This window comes from Neodiprion pinetum, chromosome 1 (genome assembly GCF_021155775.2).
Source record: "Neodiprion pinetum isolate iyNeoPine1 chromosome 1, iyNeoPine1.2, whole genome shotgun sequence".
NCBI lineage: Eukaryota > Metazoa > Arthropoda > Insecta > Hymenoptera > Diprionidae > Neodiprion > Neodiprion pinetum.
Genome location: NC_060232.1, coordinates 12,380,343 through 12,400,662, shown reverse-complemented (window position 1 = coordinate 12,400,662; position 20,320 = coordinate 12,380,343). Strand labels below are relative to the sequence as shown.

The 20,320-nt window shown below is 35.9% G+C and overlaps 1 protein-coding gene across 3 annotated transcripts in view; it reads left to right on the top strand.

Moving 5' to 3' along the window:
* Positions 1 to 20,320, top strand: part of LOC124218055 (dipeptidase 1) — a 142,040-nt gene that overhangs the window by 54,779 nt on the left and 66,941 nt on the right. For all 3 annotated transcript variants that reach the window (XM_046624428.2, XM_046624421.2, XM_046624437.2), the window contains 2 exons: positions 7,950 to 8,100; positions 16,291 to 16,360. In XM_046624428.2, coding sequence (XP_046480384.1) covers positions 7,950 to 8,100; positions 16,291 to 16,360 — 221 coding nt within the window. The remainder of the gene's footprint in view (positions 1 to 7,949; positions 8,101 to 16,290; positions 16,361 to 20,320) is intronic.

The window sequence follows — 20,320 nt, the reverse complement described above, 5'->3', positions numbered from 1 at the left end:
TCAATTGCTCTCTTGGCGATGTTTGAATGTCACACATTGTTCCACTGATTGCGAGCATGTAGATTTCTGTATTTTTTTTCGGCCGACTTCTCTTGAAGTCAAATATGAATCCCAGATTATAAGGTCGGGTCATCCTTTTGGAAGGTCAGAAAAAATCACCGTTTGTATAGGAAACTGGGATCACCATCAAGAACAACCGACGTTGGCTTTCTGAAAAAGAAATTCAAACATGAATCGAGTTTACTCGTCGAGTATACTGTACCACATTTTTGGGCTACCCTTGATGTATAGTTTTGTTCACGGCAAATCCCCAAACGTCTTCGGCTCGTTGATAGAAGTGTGAATGCAATTTTCTATTCCATATATCAAGGGTGAAAAATCCTTTGGGAGTAAAGTGCAGTTTCTAGCGATGGAAATTTTATCGACCTTTTATACGAAGTCTTAAAAGCTTCGGTGTGCTTTTGATTCTCAATTTCATAGTCAGATCGTGTGGAATATTTTTGAGGAAAAGCTATTCCGACGATCTGAGATATCAGTAACAACATTCTCAACTGGTGAAATTTGTTTTGAGGTTTTCTTCTTCCTTTCTCCAACCTCCTAGTTTCATATACGGTACTGTAAAGCGATCGCTGCTGCACTCTGCGAAAGTGATGTAAGCTTTGAATTTTAAAAGAGATATCAAGTCGAACGGCTCTCTGAAGAAGTCTTTAGGACGGGACAGAGTTTGTCGGGGTTGAGCTGGTAGACTGCCAAGAAAATGGATAGAATCTAGATTCATCGAGTGAATAGAACAAATATTCCTCAAGAAAACGAATTCCGATGAAGCAATATACGGTTCCCATACATAGTGAGCGGGTAGCAGGTAAGTATAAAACGCAACTCAAAAATACTTCAGTGCGGTGCAGTGAATTTAAAATGGAACGGTATAAAAACCACTTGAATAATTCATCATCTCTGTCGTATGTTCTTCGTGCTTTATCGAGATCTTAGTTAACAAGCGTCCTGATACTTTTCAAGTAGAACAAAAGGACTCGATCAATAAGGAAGGTGGCGAAGAAATGTCGAAGCGTAATAGGTTGCTAATACAGAAGCCGAAAGTTTCGCCGAGCTTGGAAGTGGCTGGGAAATCCACCCCTAGAAAAGAGACGAAAAGAAGAATTGCGAAGGGAGCCTAAGGAGGAAAGAAGAAAAGAAGATGGAGTGGGTGAAACTGAGGTGGAGACAAAATCCGCGTGGATTGGACGAGGGGATAGGAGTACTCATTTGTCGAGTGAACGGAAATCGAATCCATGGCTTTCTTCACCTTTGTTGGGTACAGCACGTGTCTCTTATTCCTTGGCCAATTTTATTTCCTCTCATTCGTTAGTCGTTTATAATCGGTAATGCGGAAGAAAACGATATCTATAATATATAATGTATGCGGAAAGAATTTTCTAGCTGTACCTAATTGAGCGACTGATCGTTCAACCAAAGAAATTAAAAGTTTCTACCGTCTGTCACCGATTCAGAGGTGGCGTTTATGTAGCTATTAAAGTCACCCCCATCTTGACAAACTTTTTTCTTTTGCCCATTGCAATTCATTGAACACGATTACGGAACAAAGTAGGGTGATGATTAACTACTAGGAAGGAGAACGCGGTGGTTGATTTTATTTCGTTTTATTCTACCTTCCAAAGCCTGTTATCGTTTCTTGTCTTATTGAATATCCATACTCAAAGACGCAGTTCTGATAAAATTCTGTTTACACGCACAGCTTACAAACCTCGAGTAGCTACGTGAGGATATTTTAGCATTTTGTAACACAGTCTAATTAGATTCAGGAGCAGATCTAGAGGGGCAGCTACAATGTCATCCACGAAATTGACGGTTGACGAGAGAGCATCGGAAAAATGTAACCAATCTCGAAATAGCATCGAATATCCTAGCGGAAATCCAAAACAAACGTTAAGCAGACAAACTGCCAAGATGTTATTTCATTAGTGATAAAAGCATTTCCCTCCCGAATATCGTCGTTCCGTATTAGCATAGCGTATAGCTGACTTCGAGTCGTTGACTTTCTGGCACAGTTACCGAACATCATCTCCTTTTATTGTCCGAGTGTGACCTCGGTATCTCTATTCTTCATTTTCAAGATGGCGCTGAGCAGGACTCAAGAATATTGCGTGACGTATTAATTTATGTCAATATCGGAACAAGCACCAGGACAAAACCGTACCTGAACCACGGTTTCTAAAAAATGACGAACGATTTCCACAGTCCTTCGATTACCGTTTGACAGTGTTGTGGACTTCGAATCATGTCACATTTATAAGTGCCGACTTTAAACATACGATAGATGTATAATGTATATACGGGGTGCTCGGTTTCAATCGTCCCAAGTGAATATTTCAGAAATTAAAAGAACAGTTTTTGTACAAAACTTGTAGGGCTCCAACGGGCAAGAATGATACTGATATGGGTCGACTTTTAGAATTTGGTATTTTCAAAATTTTTAAAGTGACGTCCGATTTCAGATACTGTAGACGTATTTTGGTGGATGTGAATAGACGATGAGACTTGACTCGGATGTTTCTAATTCTGTACTACACGTTTTAACCTACCCAGCTTCACATTCTCTTATTTATATACCTACTCGAGACCACCTTATTTGAAATCGAACATCTCTGTACGTTGCCCTCGAATCTTTATGAAATTTACAGCAAATACTTTCAGGACATTGTATTTTCGAAATTTAAGAGGAAAAAAAAAATATCGATATTTCAAAGTTGCTAATTGACCCTAACCCCGTTAACTCGCTACATGAGTTGGAAAACTCGCGTTTTTTTGAAAAATTGAACCGATCGAAAGTAGAATCGAGCCCTTCTGTCGCACGCATACATCAACGTCATTCCGCCGCACTTTTTGGAGATAAAGCACTTTGCGCACGGTCCATAGGCTTCGCAAATTGTGTAACAAGTGCGGAAAGTGGGTGATTTCCGATGAGTGATACGTTTGCAGCGTGATTCGCAAAGGCGAGAGTTGTAATCGCACGAGCTAGATATTGCCCATGAATCAAAATGTTTCACCGTTAATACGCATGACGAAATACTGCAATTGAAGCTAACCCAAAATTTTTGGTAACTGATCGTTTGCCAATAGTCCGGAGATTAGCAGCTACATGTTTTTTTTCTTTTGTGATCAACGCGCCTCTGCGTCTTCACTGATCGCTGACTTGGTGCTTGGATGTGAATTTTTTAACGTGTTCTGTAAGACAATTTTCATTTTTATTAGCTATATTTGATTATCTACAAGTCATTCTAACATCAATTTTTCACTTAAAATTCGTTTCCATGTTCTCAAGCTCTTCCGTCAATACGAAAGAAACGACTTCACCTCCGTACGCGAAACAGACAATTCATGCATTGAACAATGCAGAGACGTTTTGTCGTTTACATATTTTTCCACTTCCTGATATATCTGCGTCTGTATTTCGATATTTCGTTATATTGCTACTGGATAGCTTATATTTTTTTTCAGAGCGTGCGACTTTGAATCACGTCACTTTTACTTTAGTTGAATTTTTTTCAGGTTTATGTTAGCACTTTAAAAAGCTCCCCATTATTATTACTATTTTACTTTTATTTTTGTAATTATTTATTCAATCATTCATTCGCTTGTTTTTCTATTATGTAAATGCAGCGAGTCACGAACATTCAAATCTCTTTACAGTTCATCTTTGTTCACCCCTATTTAATCAAGCACGGTAATCCCTAAAATTCCCACCCACCCTAAAACCTTCAGCCTTGCATTCCGGTTATTGCAAAATCAGACTCATCATTCGATCATCTTATGAATTATTCCCAAGAGCAGTTTGAAATTCTTCAAAATGTAAATTTTGAGAAAAAATTCTTGGACCTGTGGTTTTTATCATTCCAAGATTGGTCCTGTTGCCGATTTATTTTCATTTGTTATTTGGAGCACTTCCGGAATCTAAAGCGTTTTGAAAATTTCGAAGTGCGTCAACAAACAAGAAAAACAGGTCGACAGAACAGTATTGCTCACGGTACTTTTCGTCACAGTAGGACCCATTTTGACTGATCAAGGTACAGTTTTTATAGTTATAATCCCTAAGTTCATCGCTAGAGTTTGCCGGGATAGGTGACAAACTGACAGCCTGACAAACGAACCGACATATCTAAAGACCTGTTCTTCGGATACTACAGAGGATCAATAACGTAAAAATTCGTTGTAATCAGAAGCAGTCATTTGCAAGTGAAACTGACACTTTTCTTGTATCTCCGTAGGTGATGAGAAATAAAACGAATTTACTCAATTAGATATGAGATCGACCTTGAATTTAGAGAGTAATTTAGAAAATTTAAGAATTTCAGAAGTTCAATGTGTGTGTCTGTTTATTTATAATTTTGGTCTTAATCAGCTAATTAATATTCAGAAAACAAAATAAGCAAATTGAGATCTGAATGATACATTCAATGATTTCGGTCTCAATCAGTGTAGCTCGTCTAAACTTTGCACACACGAGGCATAGGTTTCGATAAGTCCGGTACTATTCGTCTTACTCAGGTATTAAAATTACAAAAGGAATTTTAGATTTGACAAAGTCTTCTGAGCCTTAGATACATCAAGCAGTTTAATAATCTTTTTTGATACCTGCATCTATTGGGTCATTAGTAATCGCGTTTCTTGCTTGAGGGCTAGTTTCACGTTCGTCTCGTTCGCGTGTTAATAATATCTATAATACCAGGCCATGTCTTTTTCCAACCTCCATTTTTCTCGTTTTAGAATTTCTTTTCTGAACGTTTAACCTGTGTGAATGAATTAGCTTCGTTTTCTCTCCATTTCTAAAGCAGCTGATTCTATTGGCACGAAGTAGAAAAATTAAGTTCCTACACCATTTCAGAGAGCATGTACAGTAGACTGGGCCAAAAAAATTGACTATTTTTTTTTTTGAAAAATATATTGAGAATATCATTCAGTATGGCAAAAGAAAAATTCCATGAAATTTTAAGCCCTTAATATTAACTTTAAGAGGTCTATCATCGCTATTTTTGATTTTTAGTAATAATTTGATGTTTTACGTCAGAACTGTCGAAATATTGAAGTGAAAAAATTTATGTTTACTCATTCCTTTATAACATTAAATTCCCTACAAAAAAGGTCTGATTATAGATTTTTGTCAGACAAGCCGTTTCCGAGTAATTAAACTTAATAAATTGATATAATTTCTCGAGAATTTCTCGAGAATTAATCGAGAAATTATATCAATATATTAAGCTTAATTACTCGGAAACGGCTTGTCTGACAAAAATCTATAATCAGACCTTTTTTGTAGGGAATTTAATTTTATAAAGGGATAAGTGAACATAAATTTTTTCACTTCAATATTTCGACAGTTCTGACGTAAAACATCAAATTATTACTAAAAATCAAAAATAGCGATGATAGACCTCTTAAAGTTAATATTAAGGGCTTAAAATTTCATGAAATTTTTTTTTTGCCATACTGAATGATATTCTCAATATATTTTTCAAAAAAAAAAATAGTCAATTTTTTTGGCCCAGTCTAATGTACAGCAGACGGAGATGGAAAAGTTTTAGCTTCAAAGTTGTGGCACCATATCACGCAGTGTAAAGTGGGGATAGATGCCGGAGAAAGAAGAGTTAAATACAATTATGTTAACTCGATGTAACCTCTAACTTAACCTAACCTAACCTAACCTCTAAAATGTTCAACACGATTCAATTTGGCGTTCTGAAAACTGTGTGAAGATACTATTCTTCTCTTTAGATTATACATTATTGACAGAAAGTAAGCAAATATGTTCCAGAATTATATTATACATTGGAAGACGATAATCCAATTGAATTTTGACATGAAACAAGATCTTCATTCAATCCTTAGTAGTCAAAGATTTAGAGAATTCATTCACACGCACCGTGCTATAATTTTTATCACAAACACGATGAATATTGTTCATTATTTATACCCCTACGAAAATCTCAATATGAGCGATCGAAACATGTCTTGGTTGCTGATTTTCAGAGAGTTATTGATTTTACTTCACCATCGAACGGGTTGAAAATCATGATTTCGTAAATGAAACAAAAGAGAATCACAATAGTGAAAATGAATATTTCTGTTAAAAACATAATCCTTGTTCAAAATAATGACAAAATCATAATCAACTTTGGATAGTTTTTTTTTTTTTTTAAACCAAGTCTAAAACCAACTCTACCTCTAGGTCTAAAAAATTTGATATCACTGGTCTGCAAAAAAAAAAAACTTTTGATTCTCTTTATTATTATTGTATAATAATTACAATAAATTTGATGCTCTTGTATGCACTTACATACAGACACTATTTAAATAGGTGAAAGCAGTGTAAATGCAAAAACAAAACACAACGATTTCTGCATTTCGTACAATAAAAAAAATCATATAACGTAATTTATACGTCACAGCAAAAAATGGAAAACATATATAGATTCGGCAAAAAACCTTTATATCTGTAATATTTCATTTGAAGGAGGATTTTGTTGCAGACCTGTGTACTTGACGCCGGATTTTACGAAATTGTTTCAGATTTTTAAATTGTATAGACGAATACGTATGTTTGAAGAAATGTCGATAATTAAAAACGGTTGAAAAAAAATGAGTAAAAATTCGAGTGTTTTAGAGAGTCGGAAAAATCATATGAAATTACTATCTCGATACAAGACATACATCCAAGGTTCAGGATGAGATCGAATTCCTATAAAATGTCCCAGAGAATAACCATACGGAAAAATTCCTCTACAGCAGTATGTTATATTTACCAAATAACTACAATACTTAACTGAACAGATGAATGTGTTAGATTCCTGACAGCGAAATTATTAATGAATTAATGCGTTGGCGAATGGTGAAACATTATTTTATCCGTGACGTGTTAATCGGCCCACCGTCTGCAGACTACTAAAAGAGGAAAATAATCTCCTGTGCATAACAATATACAGAGTATATTGCTAACGACAGAATGTTCCGTCGTCTGCCATAGTTTAATACGCACGTGCTACAATCCGAGCGCAATTGTTTCCCAGGGCGACCAACCGTCATGAATTCAGACTACAGTTCCTTGTAATGCATGTTAACTCAAAGATTTTGACATCCGTCGGTGTTGAACACACCTGTCAGTGACAACTGTCAACATTTTTTAGGTTACGTTCATGACGGTTGGTAACCCTGGCGAATAACTGTTATTGAATTGTAGCGCATGCGCATTAAACCATAGCAGACAACAGATCATTCTGGCGTTAGCAATTCACTCTGTATAAAATGAACATGAAATGAACGTAGGAATGAAGTTGCTTCCTCTTCCATTAGTCCAAATTTTCACTTAGAAAAAACAGTAGTTTATTACGAAGCATGGGTTATATGTAACGCATTTGTTAAATTCGTGAAGCAGATTGCTTATCATAAAACCCTCGTTTTTATCGGGGATGAAAAGCATCAAGCCTGCGGTTTTTCATCAGTGAAGTATAATAACGAAATCGAAATAGAATGAAATTCGTACCAATTGGTACATTCCAGCACATAATTAGTTTTTGTAATGAATAACATTTAAATTACAAATTACAAACGTCGATTGCTTTTTAATTTGTAATCGATTCGGAAAAAGGTGTCAATAACAATTGTAAGTTGTGATCGATGCGGAAAAAGATATCTCTCAGCCATATTGGATAAGACGGTCCGGTATGAAGTTTACGTTGATAGAGTTGCACATCGATGGATCGATATGCGGTCGACGCGCCATCTATCGACCCTGAGAGTTTTGACCCGCGTAGTTCAAAACTGTACTCAGGCTGTTCGCATTTATGTCAGTTTATTTAACACAAATTCATGCACGAAGTAGATGTAAGAATCCTTGAACTGAAATCAAGGTATATCATGGATTCGTTAATGTTTTTCAGGTATAGAAATCGCACACAAGGAAGGTCGACTGGCTAGTTTGATCGGGGTCGAAGGTGGTCACGCCGTGGGAAACAGCCTGGCCGTTCTTAGGATGCTATACGAGTTGGGCGCGCGATATCTCACCCTTACACACACCTGCAATACGCCTTGGTGAGTGCCTAATCCCGCCATTCAGGCAAGATAATTAAAACCACGGACCACCTATAGAAACTACGTCCGTTCATTTATATACGGTTCGCCTGGGGTTAAATTGATATCGATTGAATCAGGAGGGCTCCCTGGTATCGATATGCCAACCTCATAGTTTATCTTTCATGACAAGCGTGACCTTATAGCTACGCCACAATCCTGATTATTTCACTAACTTAAATTGTCAATTTGTCACTGGTGAAGGTACGCCAGTGAGCAGTTACAGCGAAATTCAGCCGCTATACTAGATTTTAGACAGCAAATCAACGAAAAGCATCAAAACATGCAAAACTTCTCCTCCGTTATGACTTTCTTATGCAAGCACTTTATACAAGATACGACATTAGTCGTTTTCTTTTCAAAAACGTTTTACTTCTGATTATTACTCAAATTAAAGCTACGATAAGCTTCGGGGAGAACCGCAGTTCACTTTTTGACGTCAAATTTTTTGCACGAAAGAACAATTAAAAATTTCACGAATGTTGAAAATCTTTCCGACTTTCACAAGTCAGCTGATTTTATTTTCAAAATAGACAACGCTCAGGAATACGTAAAAATTGGACAACTGGAAAGTCATTTTAAGGGTCATTCAAATATCACGTCACCTTCTCAGGGATGGAAGGGGTTAGTTTCTCTATGGCGACCTGTGACAAGGTGGCTCTTTTTTGTGCGTATTTGTTTGTTTTACGATAAACCATTTGACATCATCTGCCATATTATTAACAATTTTTGAATTGTACCAAAGAAGGGAGAGGTGCGATATCAAAGTAGATCACATCACGTCGAGAGGGGGGTGAAAAACTGCGCAACGATTTGCGATGAGGGTAGGGGGTGCAAATGGCCGGAAACAACGTGACGTCATATTTGAATGGCCCCTTTTCACTTAGCAGTTGATTATACTAATTAAGTTCTCGTAATGGGAGGACGTACCACCGATCACTGCGATAAATCTCGAGGTGTCTGAAGCTGCTTGCATGTCGTTGGGAACCAGACGTCAACGTCTTGCATTAATCGTAAGCCGTGCCTCGTTCATATCTATTTTTCTAGACAAGGTCGCAATGATTCCGTGGAGTGCAAGGGTGTAATTCAATTGCCAAATCGCGATACCGATTGATCAATAAAGCCATTCGACGAATACCTTCGATCTTACGTCAGGAGAGGGATGGGGACAACGTGACGTTACCATGAAGCAGGGGGTGGAGTGTGCAGAAGAACGTAACATTTCGTTTTTCGCTTGTAGATCCGAAATTGTCCGCAGGCCATTATCAATTTCCTTCTTTTAATTGTACCATTTCTCATGATTTTGTAATAAATGGTTGATTTGAATAATATTCCAATATTCGGGAGGCACCGAAAAAATATCAAACACATGATATTGTGAGAACATTATATAAGGCGATAATGAAGAATTGTTGCGTATTATTTTATCAGGCCAAATATATTTTTCTAAACATTTTTTTCTGCTTCTGCAGCCTAACATTGTGAAGATGTATATATTAGAATTAGCTTCTCTAAAACCATTTAAGAAATTGAATGATCGTGAAAGAAATTTAATAACTTGGTGAAGATTGTTACGGCGATCTTCTAAATAAAGATCAAATTATATTAAAAGTAATAAAATTAAAAACGAGAGGCCGTATACTTTGTTTATATCGATTAATATGTAACGTGATATAACTGAGGTGAAATTTTCTGTACTTTCGAGAAACTTTTCCCGTGGGGGGAAAAAATAAAACCAAGTACAACCTGGAAAATTCTTCTGAGTTCATTAAAGTCACATACATTTCAGTTAATGCTGCCTTGGTCGACGAGCCACAATTTTTCATCGCATGGTTCACTTGAATAGCGAAACACGTTTTGAAATTTTTATTTCATCTCAACATGTGCATTTTAGTCAGGTAAAATTAGGAGAGTTTATTGCAGAAGCTGTCGCCTGATATATTAAATGGTTACTAATGTACATTTCATCCAGATAATATTCCAGAAATTCACATGAAGCATTTTTAAAAACTAGAATAGTTAAAAAAAAAAAAATACTTGAAAACAAATATTACATTATAAAAAAATTTATTTTATTCGAAACGTTTGATGGATGAAAGAAAGTCATTCATCAATCCCTTCAGACAGTCGTAATTTCATCACAGAATCTTTCACAGTGGAAAGTATTAATCCAATTATCAGAAGTCAGGATGGTTATTCACATTCATTAAGAGATCGGACGTCGCGTCGCGTCGGTAAAGAAAAAAAATGTCTTGTTAAAGTTTGTAATCTCATTTTTTTTTTTCTTACCGAAGATGCTGGTGCATGAAATCGGCCACCCTTAATTGTTACGAGATCAAAGAACGTTTCTATGGGAGAAAATTTTCCGAATACTTTTGTCTCTGCAAACACAAAGAACATAAAATAAGGCGGGCCGTAATTTATAATTGCAATCGATCGATAAACGGTGATCATTTCAATATTCTCGGCTGAAGTCCGTTCTGTTATTAGCAATTTCTCATTACATTTTTTATGATGCGTAAAATCGCCGGGGAAAATTTTCGCAGGTATACTTGACGCTCGTTAGAATTCTACAGGCACCTTTGATAAAATACCAAACGGTGAGGGGTGAGAAATTAAACCTGAATTCAATTAATAATAAAATTGTTATATACTTTGGCGTTAGAAATTCAAGAGAAAGAGAAGGAGGGGGAGGAGGAGGAGAAGAAAGAGGAGAATCTCACCGAGTGCGGTAAAATGAGAAACGAAAAGCGAAAGAGTGATTAATATAACGCTGTTGAAATTCTCGTGTAGCTAGAAATCTATGCCAGTCATGCAAATTTCACAAGAATAAAGCAAAAACCTGCAAGAATTCACCTTAACTCATAAAAGTTCTCTCAACTCAATTTTACTTAATTCATATTTAATTTTCATTTCCACGACTATGGGCGTGCAATAATCCGTAAAATATAACGAACTTTTTCCTCGGGTTCTTAACGTTTTCCGTTGAACTTTTGGAAATGTTTATCACTCTGCAGGATTCATTTTATAAATTGTGGTTTAAGAAAACGCAAAGCTCGGAACATTCTATTTCGAATATCCGCTGTGTATGTCGGAATGTCGAGGTAAAGAATATTGCTAAATATAATCAACGCAATGATTTATGTTTGTTGATGATTATTTTTAGATGTTTCCGAATTTATCAGAACTTTGTAACCAGGCGTATCCAATAAAAGTGTCGTAAATGTTAAAAAAAAAAAAAAAAAAAACATTACGGCATCGATTACTGTCTGTAATTCAAAAGAAATGTCATCAGATTATTCGTAACAATTTTATAATTTTTACATGGTCTAACTTTTTTTGAATCAGTGGAAAATAAAGTCTGAAATTTTCTGCTTATCTGTCCCACGTGATCAGAGTGCTTGATGACTTCGGAACCTTTCGATCAGTTTTGAACACGATTTTGTTACAACAATGATTTGTTTTGATACACGAGTAAATAACGAAGTTGAAAGAAAATATATTCCAGGTCCTGTACCCATGATTGTATGCATACACTGGGAGAAATTTTTAGTTCCGGTTACCGCTCAGTCCTTAGCTATTTTCATTTTTTACCACAATCGAAGAATATAGTTCTAGGTACAAAATGAAAATTAGTTTTGTAGCTGATACCAGAAAGTCTAGTATCTCTTACTATTCTTTCTCATTACGATCAATGTTACTATATTGTCTTGTAACTTTTGCGAAAATTTAATGCTTATGTCACAATAAATTGACGTTGAAGCCTTATTTAACTAAAAAAGTACAGTAAATCGAACAACTGATTTCGCGTGGCAATTGCCAAAAAGGGATCGACAATAGCGTAAAATAGTTACGTGTATCTCGTTTTTCGTAATTCCAACAATATTCAAACAATTTTTTTTCAACGATACCTGTTTCACTGAATTTTTCTAGCTACTATAACAAATGAAATTTTTCTGTTTGTAAAATACCATTGCGATTTCCGAAATTCAAATTTCACAAATAATTCGCAGTTAAACTAGTCATAAGTTTTCTCCAATCGTATTATATAAAAATAATTCCTGCATGAACCGTTGGGAATTTCACATAAATAATAAAACGGTGAAGTCTGAAAAAAGGTGAAACCCTTTCGGATCGAATTCCGGATTTTGGGCTGGTATGTTCGTGCAGCCATTTTCATCGATCTGTGGTAAGCCGTTGTACCGGATCATTCTTGAGGCGAGGCGTGGCTGCCGAGCTAAGGCTGGGGATTCCCCGTTTACAAGAGCGAAGAATTGTTCTTTAAGATGCGAGATCGGAGGTTGAGCCCCGGTATCAGCGCACGAAGGCGCACGAGAAAGAACATCTTCAGTGGTGCCGGGGAGGCATCGAAAATGGATTGCTCGAAGAAAAACACAATTCCAAACCAGATCCACGTGACTGAGGATTAGCGAATGCACGCATGGATGTGATGTTCACAATTCGTGAGGTGGAAAGTCTGAAACTTAGATTTTCAATTTCGAACATTTACAGTATGAATTTTTCATTTCGCCAATTCCTGAACATACTTGTACTTTACAAAAGGCCTTCAAAGTTGAGTTGAAGTAAAAGTCTAGAGATCGTTTTCATAACTGCAACGCCATTTTGCATTAAACAATAATATTTTTTTTCACAAAAGACTTCCGAGTATGAAACGTGTGATTTTTGTGTGAATAAATGGAATCAAATAACACGTTTTGTTATTCATTTTGATTCATTGTTTTGGCGTGGGAATTATATAGCACGCAAGTTCGACGGGGGAATCCAAAAATTGTTTTGCATATTCACTTTTTCTTTCAGTACACCCGGCTACCCAACACTCAAAATTCAAACAGCGACATGACATTGAACAAATGTTACTTTCCTTCAGATTTTTCCTCCGTACATGAAAAGTACGATTGTGGACTAAATATGGGACAAAAAACGATCAAATTTAACAGTACCGTCTAAATTTCAATCGGAAATTAGATGGCTAAAAACTAGTACAGAGTAAAGCGCTGAAATATTATCAATTAAAAAGTAGCAGCCCAGTTCAGTAATTCATTGTTAGTTTCTGTAAGATGATCCCTTGTGGTTTGCATTATTGCGAAAGTGTGTCTGATTCACGTGTATCTCGGATACAATTTGGATGATTGTGTATCCGTACATGCAGAATTAACCAGCCGGTGTGTTGTGGATTGTACGTAGACGCGAATCTCTAAGGTATACGATATACGTACGTGTACCAAAGATATATGCATATACTTTTACGGATAATAAAACTTTTGATAGCTTTTTTAGCTTCGCTCGCCGCATCCCGTTGAACTCGAAGTAACTCAAAAACTGCACCGATGTGAAATATATACGAGCACATATTCATTCGGATCTCCGAGAGGCGTGAGAAAATAAGAAATATAAGCTAGCTTGAGATTACTCGAGAACAAATTTGAGGATCACCAGTACTAAAGGCGCAGATACGACTTTTTGTGGGAATTTGGACTATACGTACAATGTATGGGCGAAAAGAAAGAATAAAGTGATGTCTGAACATACTTGTACGTGAATGTATGATTTCGGGGCGGGGTTGAAATTCCGAATTTGAAAAGATCCGAGACCGCCAAATTCCGAATTTTTTTGCGGCAAAACTCAAAAGAAAGAAATCAAACTTTGATGCAAGATCAAAGTTTCGAATGATGGAAGATTTTCAGTTCTGTAAATTTCCGGCTTCGTGAAACTTTACCATTTTTATCTTTCTTTGTGTTGGATTTTCGATATTTTTGCCTTCGGAATCCCTAATTTTTCACACCCACTCGTTGAGCAAACTTCACTGTGCGAGTGGATTTTACTTTTTGGAATTTTACTCTCGCGAAACTTTACTTTTTGGAACTTTGCTCTATCGTAACTTGAATTTTCGGAACTTTGAGCCGTCGGGTTTCCGACCACTCGAAACTTTGTTGTTTCGTCAAAGTTTGATTTCTTTACATCAAGTATCGCGACTAAATTCGGAATTCGGTGGTTTCGGAACTTCAACTCCGCCCCGTTTCTCTTTTTCGTTTTAAATTGTCGCTAAATAATGAAATTCTTCACGGATAATTCAACGAAAAAATACGCATATGTATGTTTGAAAATTTGTAAATCCTTTGGAAAAAATATTTTACCCTTGGGAGTGAAAAGAAATCAATGGTGTCGAGGAAAAGTTCGATTCGAGTTCCAATTGAATAATTCAGCAATATAAACGTTGGAAGATGTGAGATGATGGTTTATGGAGAGTCTGTAGGGATGTAAGAAGTGATAAAACTAGTTTCTGAAAGCGAAATATTCATACGGAATTCAGTTTCTTCAAGCTCTGTCGCGTCCCAATATTGTTTCTAGCCCCGAAGGAAACATTCTTCGAATCCAAACATTACTCAGTGATCCTGCTGCAAAAAATGTTCATAGATACTATACATGTGTATACATATATGTGTATATATATATATATATATATATATATTCATTCACACGGAGAATTTTTGCATGTATTAGTACAAAGCGGACGGTTCTGTGAGAAACATTCATTTTATACATTACGTCAGAATATGAATCTCTACTTTTTGAATAGTTAGAATTTCAGTTTAGCCCAATCACGTAGTAGATGTAGATGTCGGATAAGGGAAATACACTGAGAAAAATTTCATTCGTTATAGCAGCTAGAAAAATTCAGTAAAACAGGCATCATTATAAAAACTGTTTAAATATTGTTGGAGTTACGAAAAACGAGGTACACGTAACCATTTTGCGCTATTGTCGATCCTTTTTTGGTAATTGCAACGCATAATCAGTTTGTTCGGTTTACTCTACTTTTTTAGTTAAATAAGGCTTTAACATCAATTTATTGTTGCACGAGCATTAAATTTTCGCAACATTTAGAAGAAAATATAGTAACGATGATCGTAATGATAAAGAACAGTAACAGATACTAGACTTTCCGGTAACAGCTACAAGACTCATTTTCGTTTTGACTATCTGAAAAGGCAGTATTGATTGCATTTACGATATTGTTTAAGTCGCTTTTGAGCCAAAGAAATAAAAGAAAATCTCTGTTCCATAAAAAAAAACTCACATTCGTTTTTCTTTAAACTCTTTACCTTTTTCTTGAGCTATGCAGAACTTGTAGTAAGATTTTTGTTTCGATCAATAGCTACAACGATTCGAGAGTAAACAAATCAATCAAAGTGCTTGATCAAAAAATAGCTGTGACCTCCTTAAAAATTTATAAAATTATAAGATAATTCCTTAAATTAACGGCTCGTTAAAAAAATCTGAGAAAATTCACGTCCAATTTTCCTCGCTAGTATTATAATTCATGTTATGAAAAGAATTGAATATTTGGGAAAAAGAAAGAGAGTTATCAAAACAATTGTTATTAATATTCATTGAACCAAATCTGTCCAAAAAAATGTCCTGTTGATTTAAATAAATATGTTTTTAATCGATTTCTTCTAACCAACTTTTTGTTCAATCCGATGACTGTTATTCGAAATGAAAAAAAAACTCCCTCCGCCATCTTTAATTACCATATTTGGCGAAGCCAAAAAATCTTTCTTTTGTCTCTATAAAATTTGAATTGATAAAACATATCTGAACGTGTGAATTGGCAACGGCTTCTGTAATAACAAAATTTTCTCCCCATCGTACAAACGCAACTTATTGTCAGGTATATTATACGACAAATTGAGAACAAAAATAAATCCCAAGATTCCCGTTACGGAAAAACACCTCAACTTGGGGATGAATTCGTATCCCCAACTCATTGATAATGCTAAATTCTCATCAGAAAAAAATTCAGACTACGAATCCGCCCCCTTGTTGAGGTTTCTGAGAATTTTTTCCCCCACGGTTATTAAGTAAAAAATCAAAATATTGATTGAAACCATCATTTCATTTCAATCACCGATGATGTCAGTCAAAATGCTTTTCGAGCATATTTCACCAGTACAATTTCGACCCAAATATTTTCAAATTTCGAAGAACTTATCCGTGGCTACAGTTGTATAATCATTTTTATCATACCCTCCACGAGATACTGCGAAATGTGCAATGATGATGAAATAATAATGATATTATGTAACATAATATTGACACTATAAAGTTATTGACATGTTGGTTCGGTAGGGCAGACTGCAGTACGGTGGATGAACCCGGTCAAGTACCTCACATCGGCGGTCTCTCCAATTTTGGAAAGGTAAGTACCAAAATATCCCCAGAATTGTATTACATCGGTATATAAGATGCGTGAATGTTTATTTCTCACTTTGAAATTACTTCGGTATTATCGTGAACAAACTTGACAAGTAGAGTTGGCAATTTCGTTGAAAATTCCCAAAGCCGTGTATTCCGTAAGGATTTCTCGACGGTAACACGTGTGTGGAATCATGAAAACTCAATTACAAAATTCAGATCCTGAATAAATCCTGATTCGCCCATCCGCTTCGGCATGTTACTTTTTACCCATTATTAAAAAATATTTTTCTGTCATTTCTTTCCCTCTCTTCAACCTATCCTTTTTTACCGTTTGATGGCGCGCTTATCGATCGATGCGAATCCCCCTGATCTTGTTTTACAAAAACCTGCTAATGAGCCTGATATGTTTTCGCTCAAGTATCGTGTGATTACACAAGCTTAAAGTTGCTTCGCGTATCAACTAAAGCGGCAGAAATTAATATTCAATCGCCGAGTAGCTACCGCGTACAATATTTCGGTGCGATATTTTTTTTTAAATCAACGGAAATACAGAGGGCTGTTTTGGGGTCAAAAGTTATTTATAATCTGAAAAGGTAAAAATTCCTTTATTGGAGATAATTGAGGTAGTATTGGAACAAGGGTATCGCAGAGTATAAATTTTCACACGAATATCCCTTCTCATTGTGTTTGTATCGGTGATTAAGAATGCAGCCGAAGCGATGCCGATCAACAACAAGAAGTTAATATTTACGATACAATTATCGCCCGTTTTGAATATATAATCCATTCGTCGTGCAGGATTAAAAATTTTTATTTTAGGTTCAAAGTTAGTTTATAGTATTATTTCGATCCACTTTTGGCGATATCTATTACGTGACATCGAAAGTTATGGCCACCATTAGTACGAAGGTGAAAGGTCCTTTTGATCTACGTAAACGTCAAAATTTCAGAAACACAGATTATCAAGTATCGTGGGAAACTTGTTCAGAGTCAAAGTATAGTAATGAATAGACTGGTTGAAGATATTAAAAGTTACGTTTATTGTTCTTACAGAATTCAATAAGATTTCTTCATCATTCACCCCACACAGATGAAAGAAATGTTTGTCTGGAGTCTTTCTAGAGCCATCCTGCTCTCACATTTCACTTGTTGTTCAAAGTTTTTCGTTGCAACGCATCGTCAATTTTCTATCAGCATGCCATTCGACCGAAATAATAAATAAATAAGTGATTAAAATATGAGGAATCGTCGGCTGATGATAGTTACTTAATATAAAGTTGAAAAAAAGAAAAAAAGAACACTCTTAATAGAAGGATATTTTTTATCTAGGATTCAAATGTTTTACAAAAGAGAAAGAAATATATTGTATGCTTGAATTTTTTTCAATATCTCCGTCTTCGTGTTTACCTACGCTTTTATGTCTACACAAGTGCATAGCGACGATAAAACGACGGGACAACATAAAATACAAACGGGGAGGGAAAAAACAAAAAAAAAAGAAAAGGAGCAGTTCGCAGAATGGCTGACTGAATCGATATTCATCTCCCGTAGAGTGACACCGAAACCCGTATGCCGCAAAATATAGAAAGTGAAGAAAAAGGGAGAAACAGGACGAAAAGTCTTGTGCAAATACAAGCGCGCTGTTCACTCTTCCGCCTGCAAGACCCGCACAATTCTCGACTCTCTGCAAATGATTCACAGGTCCCCTTTTTCCCGATTCTGTCACGCAAGAGGTTGCAAAAACGGCATCGCCCAACCTCCCACCCTACCACCCTCGGTACCTCGAATCCATCCCGAGCTGTTCCACCGCGTAGAGTTTCGTGATTTTCGAGGGAATTTTATCCGGCATCCACTAGATTCTGCAGCATCACCCAGGAACGACTAACCGATCTGATTCTCATTTGTGCGATAATCGATATATGCGGGTGGAACCTTTTTTACTCCGCTAAACCGTTTTTACTTTATTAATGGCGATTTGCGGAGCAGAGAAACTTCAATCGTGATTTCGAATGTTTTGCGCCTTCGATTTTAAACTTTTTCGCTAAACTAATCATTAGCCCTTTGAGTCACGCATTATTGTGCTGAGTCGACTCTTATAACAAGATCCGTAGTATCCTGTGGTTGTTCGAGTCGTTAATTACGAATCTGAAATTGGATTACAAAAATTCAAAATCGCGGACTCAATACGACGGACAAGAGTTTCAAATTTCATCGGATATCGTAAAAAAAAAATCAGTAAAGGGATTTTCGGGGTCGCTGATTGGATTCGCCCTACTGAATTTTCACAATCTACTCTCAGATTCATAATCAGCGAACCCAGAAAACTCTGAATAGAGGTTTTTCTCCGGATTCGATCGGAATTGAAATTTTCGTCTGCCATATTGGATGCACCATTTTGAATTTTTTAAATCCAATTAATGATTCGTAATTGGCTACTCCGGAAATTTGTACTTTATTTAAAGCATGTATATGTGCAAACGGGTATCTTTCTACGAAATGAATTGTTCCTTCAATTTTTACGATTTTTTTTCAATCAATTTGCTTCTATCAGTAACAATTGATATTATATCGCAATACTTGATCTCGAGTATTGACAACCTATTGGTATACTGTCAGAAATAGCAAAAAACCGCAAAGAAATATATATAAACTTTATATATTTATAAACTTTCTAAATTCACAAAAAAAAAATACATATAAAATAAGTGTTAAGAATAATTACTGCTACGACTCAAAGGGTTAAGATGAAAGGAAAGCTTTTGCCTTAACGTGGGTGGAAACTGAGTTAAAATTACGAAGATTGAATATCGAAATGTAAATGAAAATCAAGCTTTGGTAACGATAGTACTTAAATACGTCCGTAAGTGGCTGCGAGATGTGGAAGATTGCGTAATTTTGAAAGAAGAACGCGTAGGAGGTACAGCTGAAAAATTTCGATGCTAATTAGCGGACGGAAATAACGGATGAAAAGGATTTTCTTAGGAAAAACGTGGGAGGATATATGAGGTATGAGAAAGTCTGCGTCGAATTCCGTAAATCCCTTCAATTTGGCTGCCGTGAATGGATATGCCGGAGGGCAGGAGAATTAGTGAGACTGAATAAAGAATCTATAACCTTAGAAATCTAGAAAGGATCTGCACGCAGGTACCTGAACATCAAATGATTGCCTGTGTCCTGTAAAAGTTTCAGATTTTTTCATACTCGATATTATACATAGATTCGCAACAAAGGTTGGTTATTATCTAATAAATAGCTGTATCAGTCTTCACGATTACAAAAAATAGAAGAAAAAAAAAAATAATAAATTTGATCATGCCACCCAAATCTGACCACTTGTAGAACTTGACCATGAAGGTACAAGGGCGTATATTCTTTTTTTTTTTTTTTTTGTCATTCGACGAAGAAGCCTTTGAAACGAACGAAGAAAACGTCTACAAGAAAAAATGAAAAATAATCAGAGCAAAAGGTCCGGTAAGGCAAAAGAATCGAAGATATGCCTTCGGCTATTAAAAAAAATTGGATAAATTAATGCGAAAAGGGTTACGTTATGAAAAACATTTAATTCTTGAAGAATATTAAATATTTTAATATTTTTATCGGATACACCCGGCTGGCATTAGTCCGCATGATTTTTTCCAACAAGTTAATTTTAGAAAGGCGTAACTTGTGAAAGTATAGCTATCAAATAATCCAGCAGTAAAAATAAGGTCATTGAAAAAAAAAAAAAAAAAAAAACACTTTGGTTCTTCAAATTAAGGGTTCACAATACACATCAACTAGGGTTCCTGTAACGCACGTAAAGAACTCGAAAAGCGTCGGAGCTTTATTGCCGGATGTGATTCATTTAGTCACGGGATTTCCCACCGAAAGAAATGCATAAAAATGATTGCTTCGTAAGCTACGCAGATATTGCGATCAGTGATCGAAAATAACGATTAGGCAGCTTTGATACAACTATTCT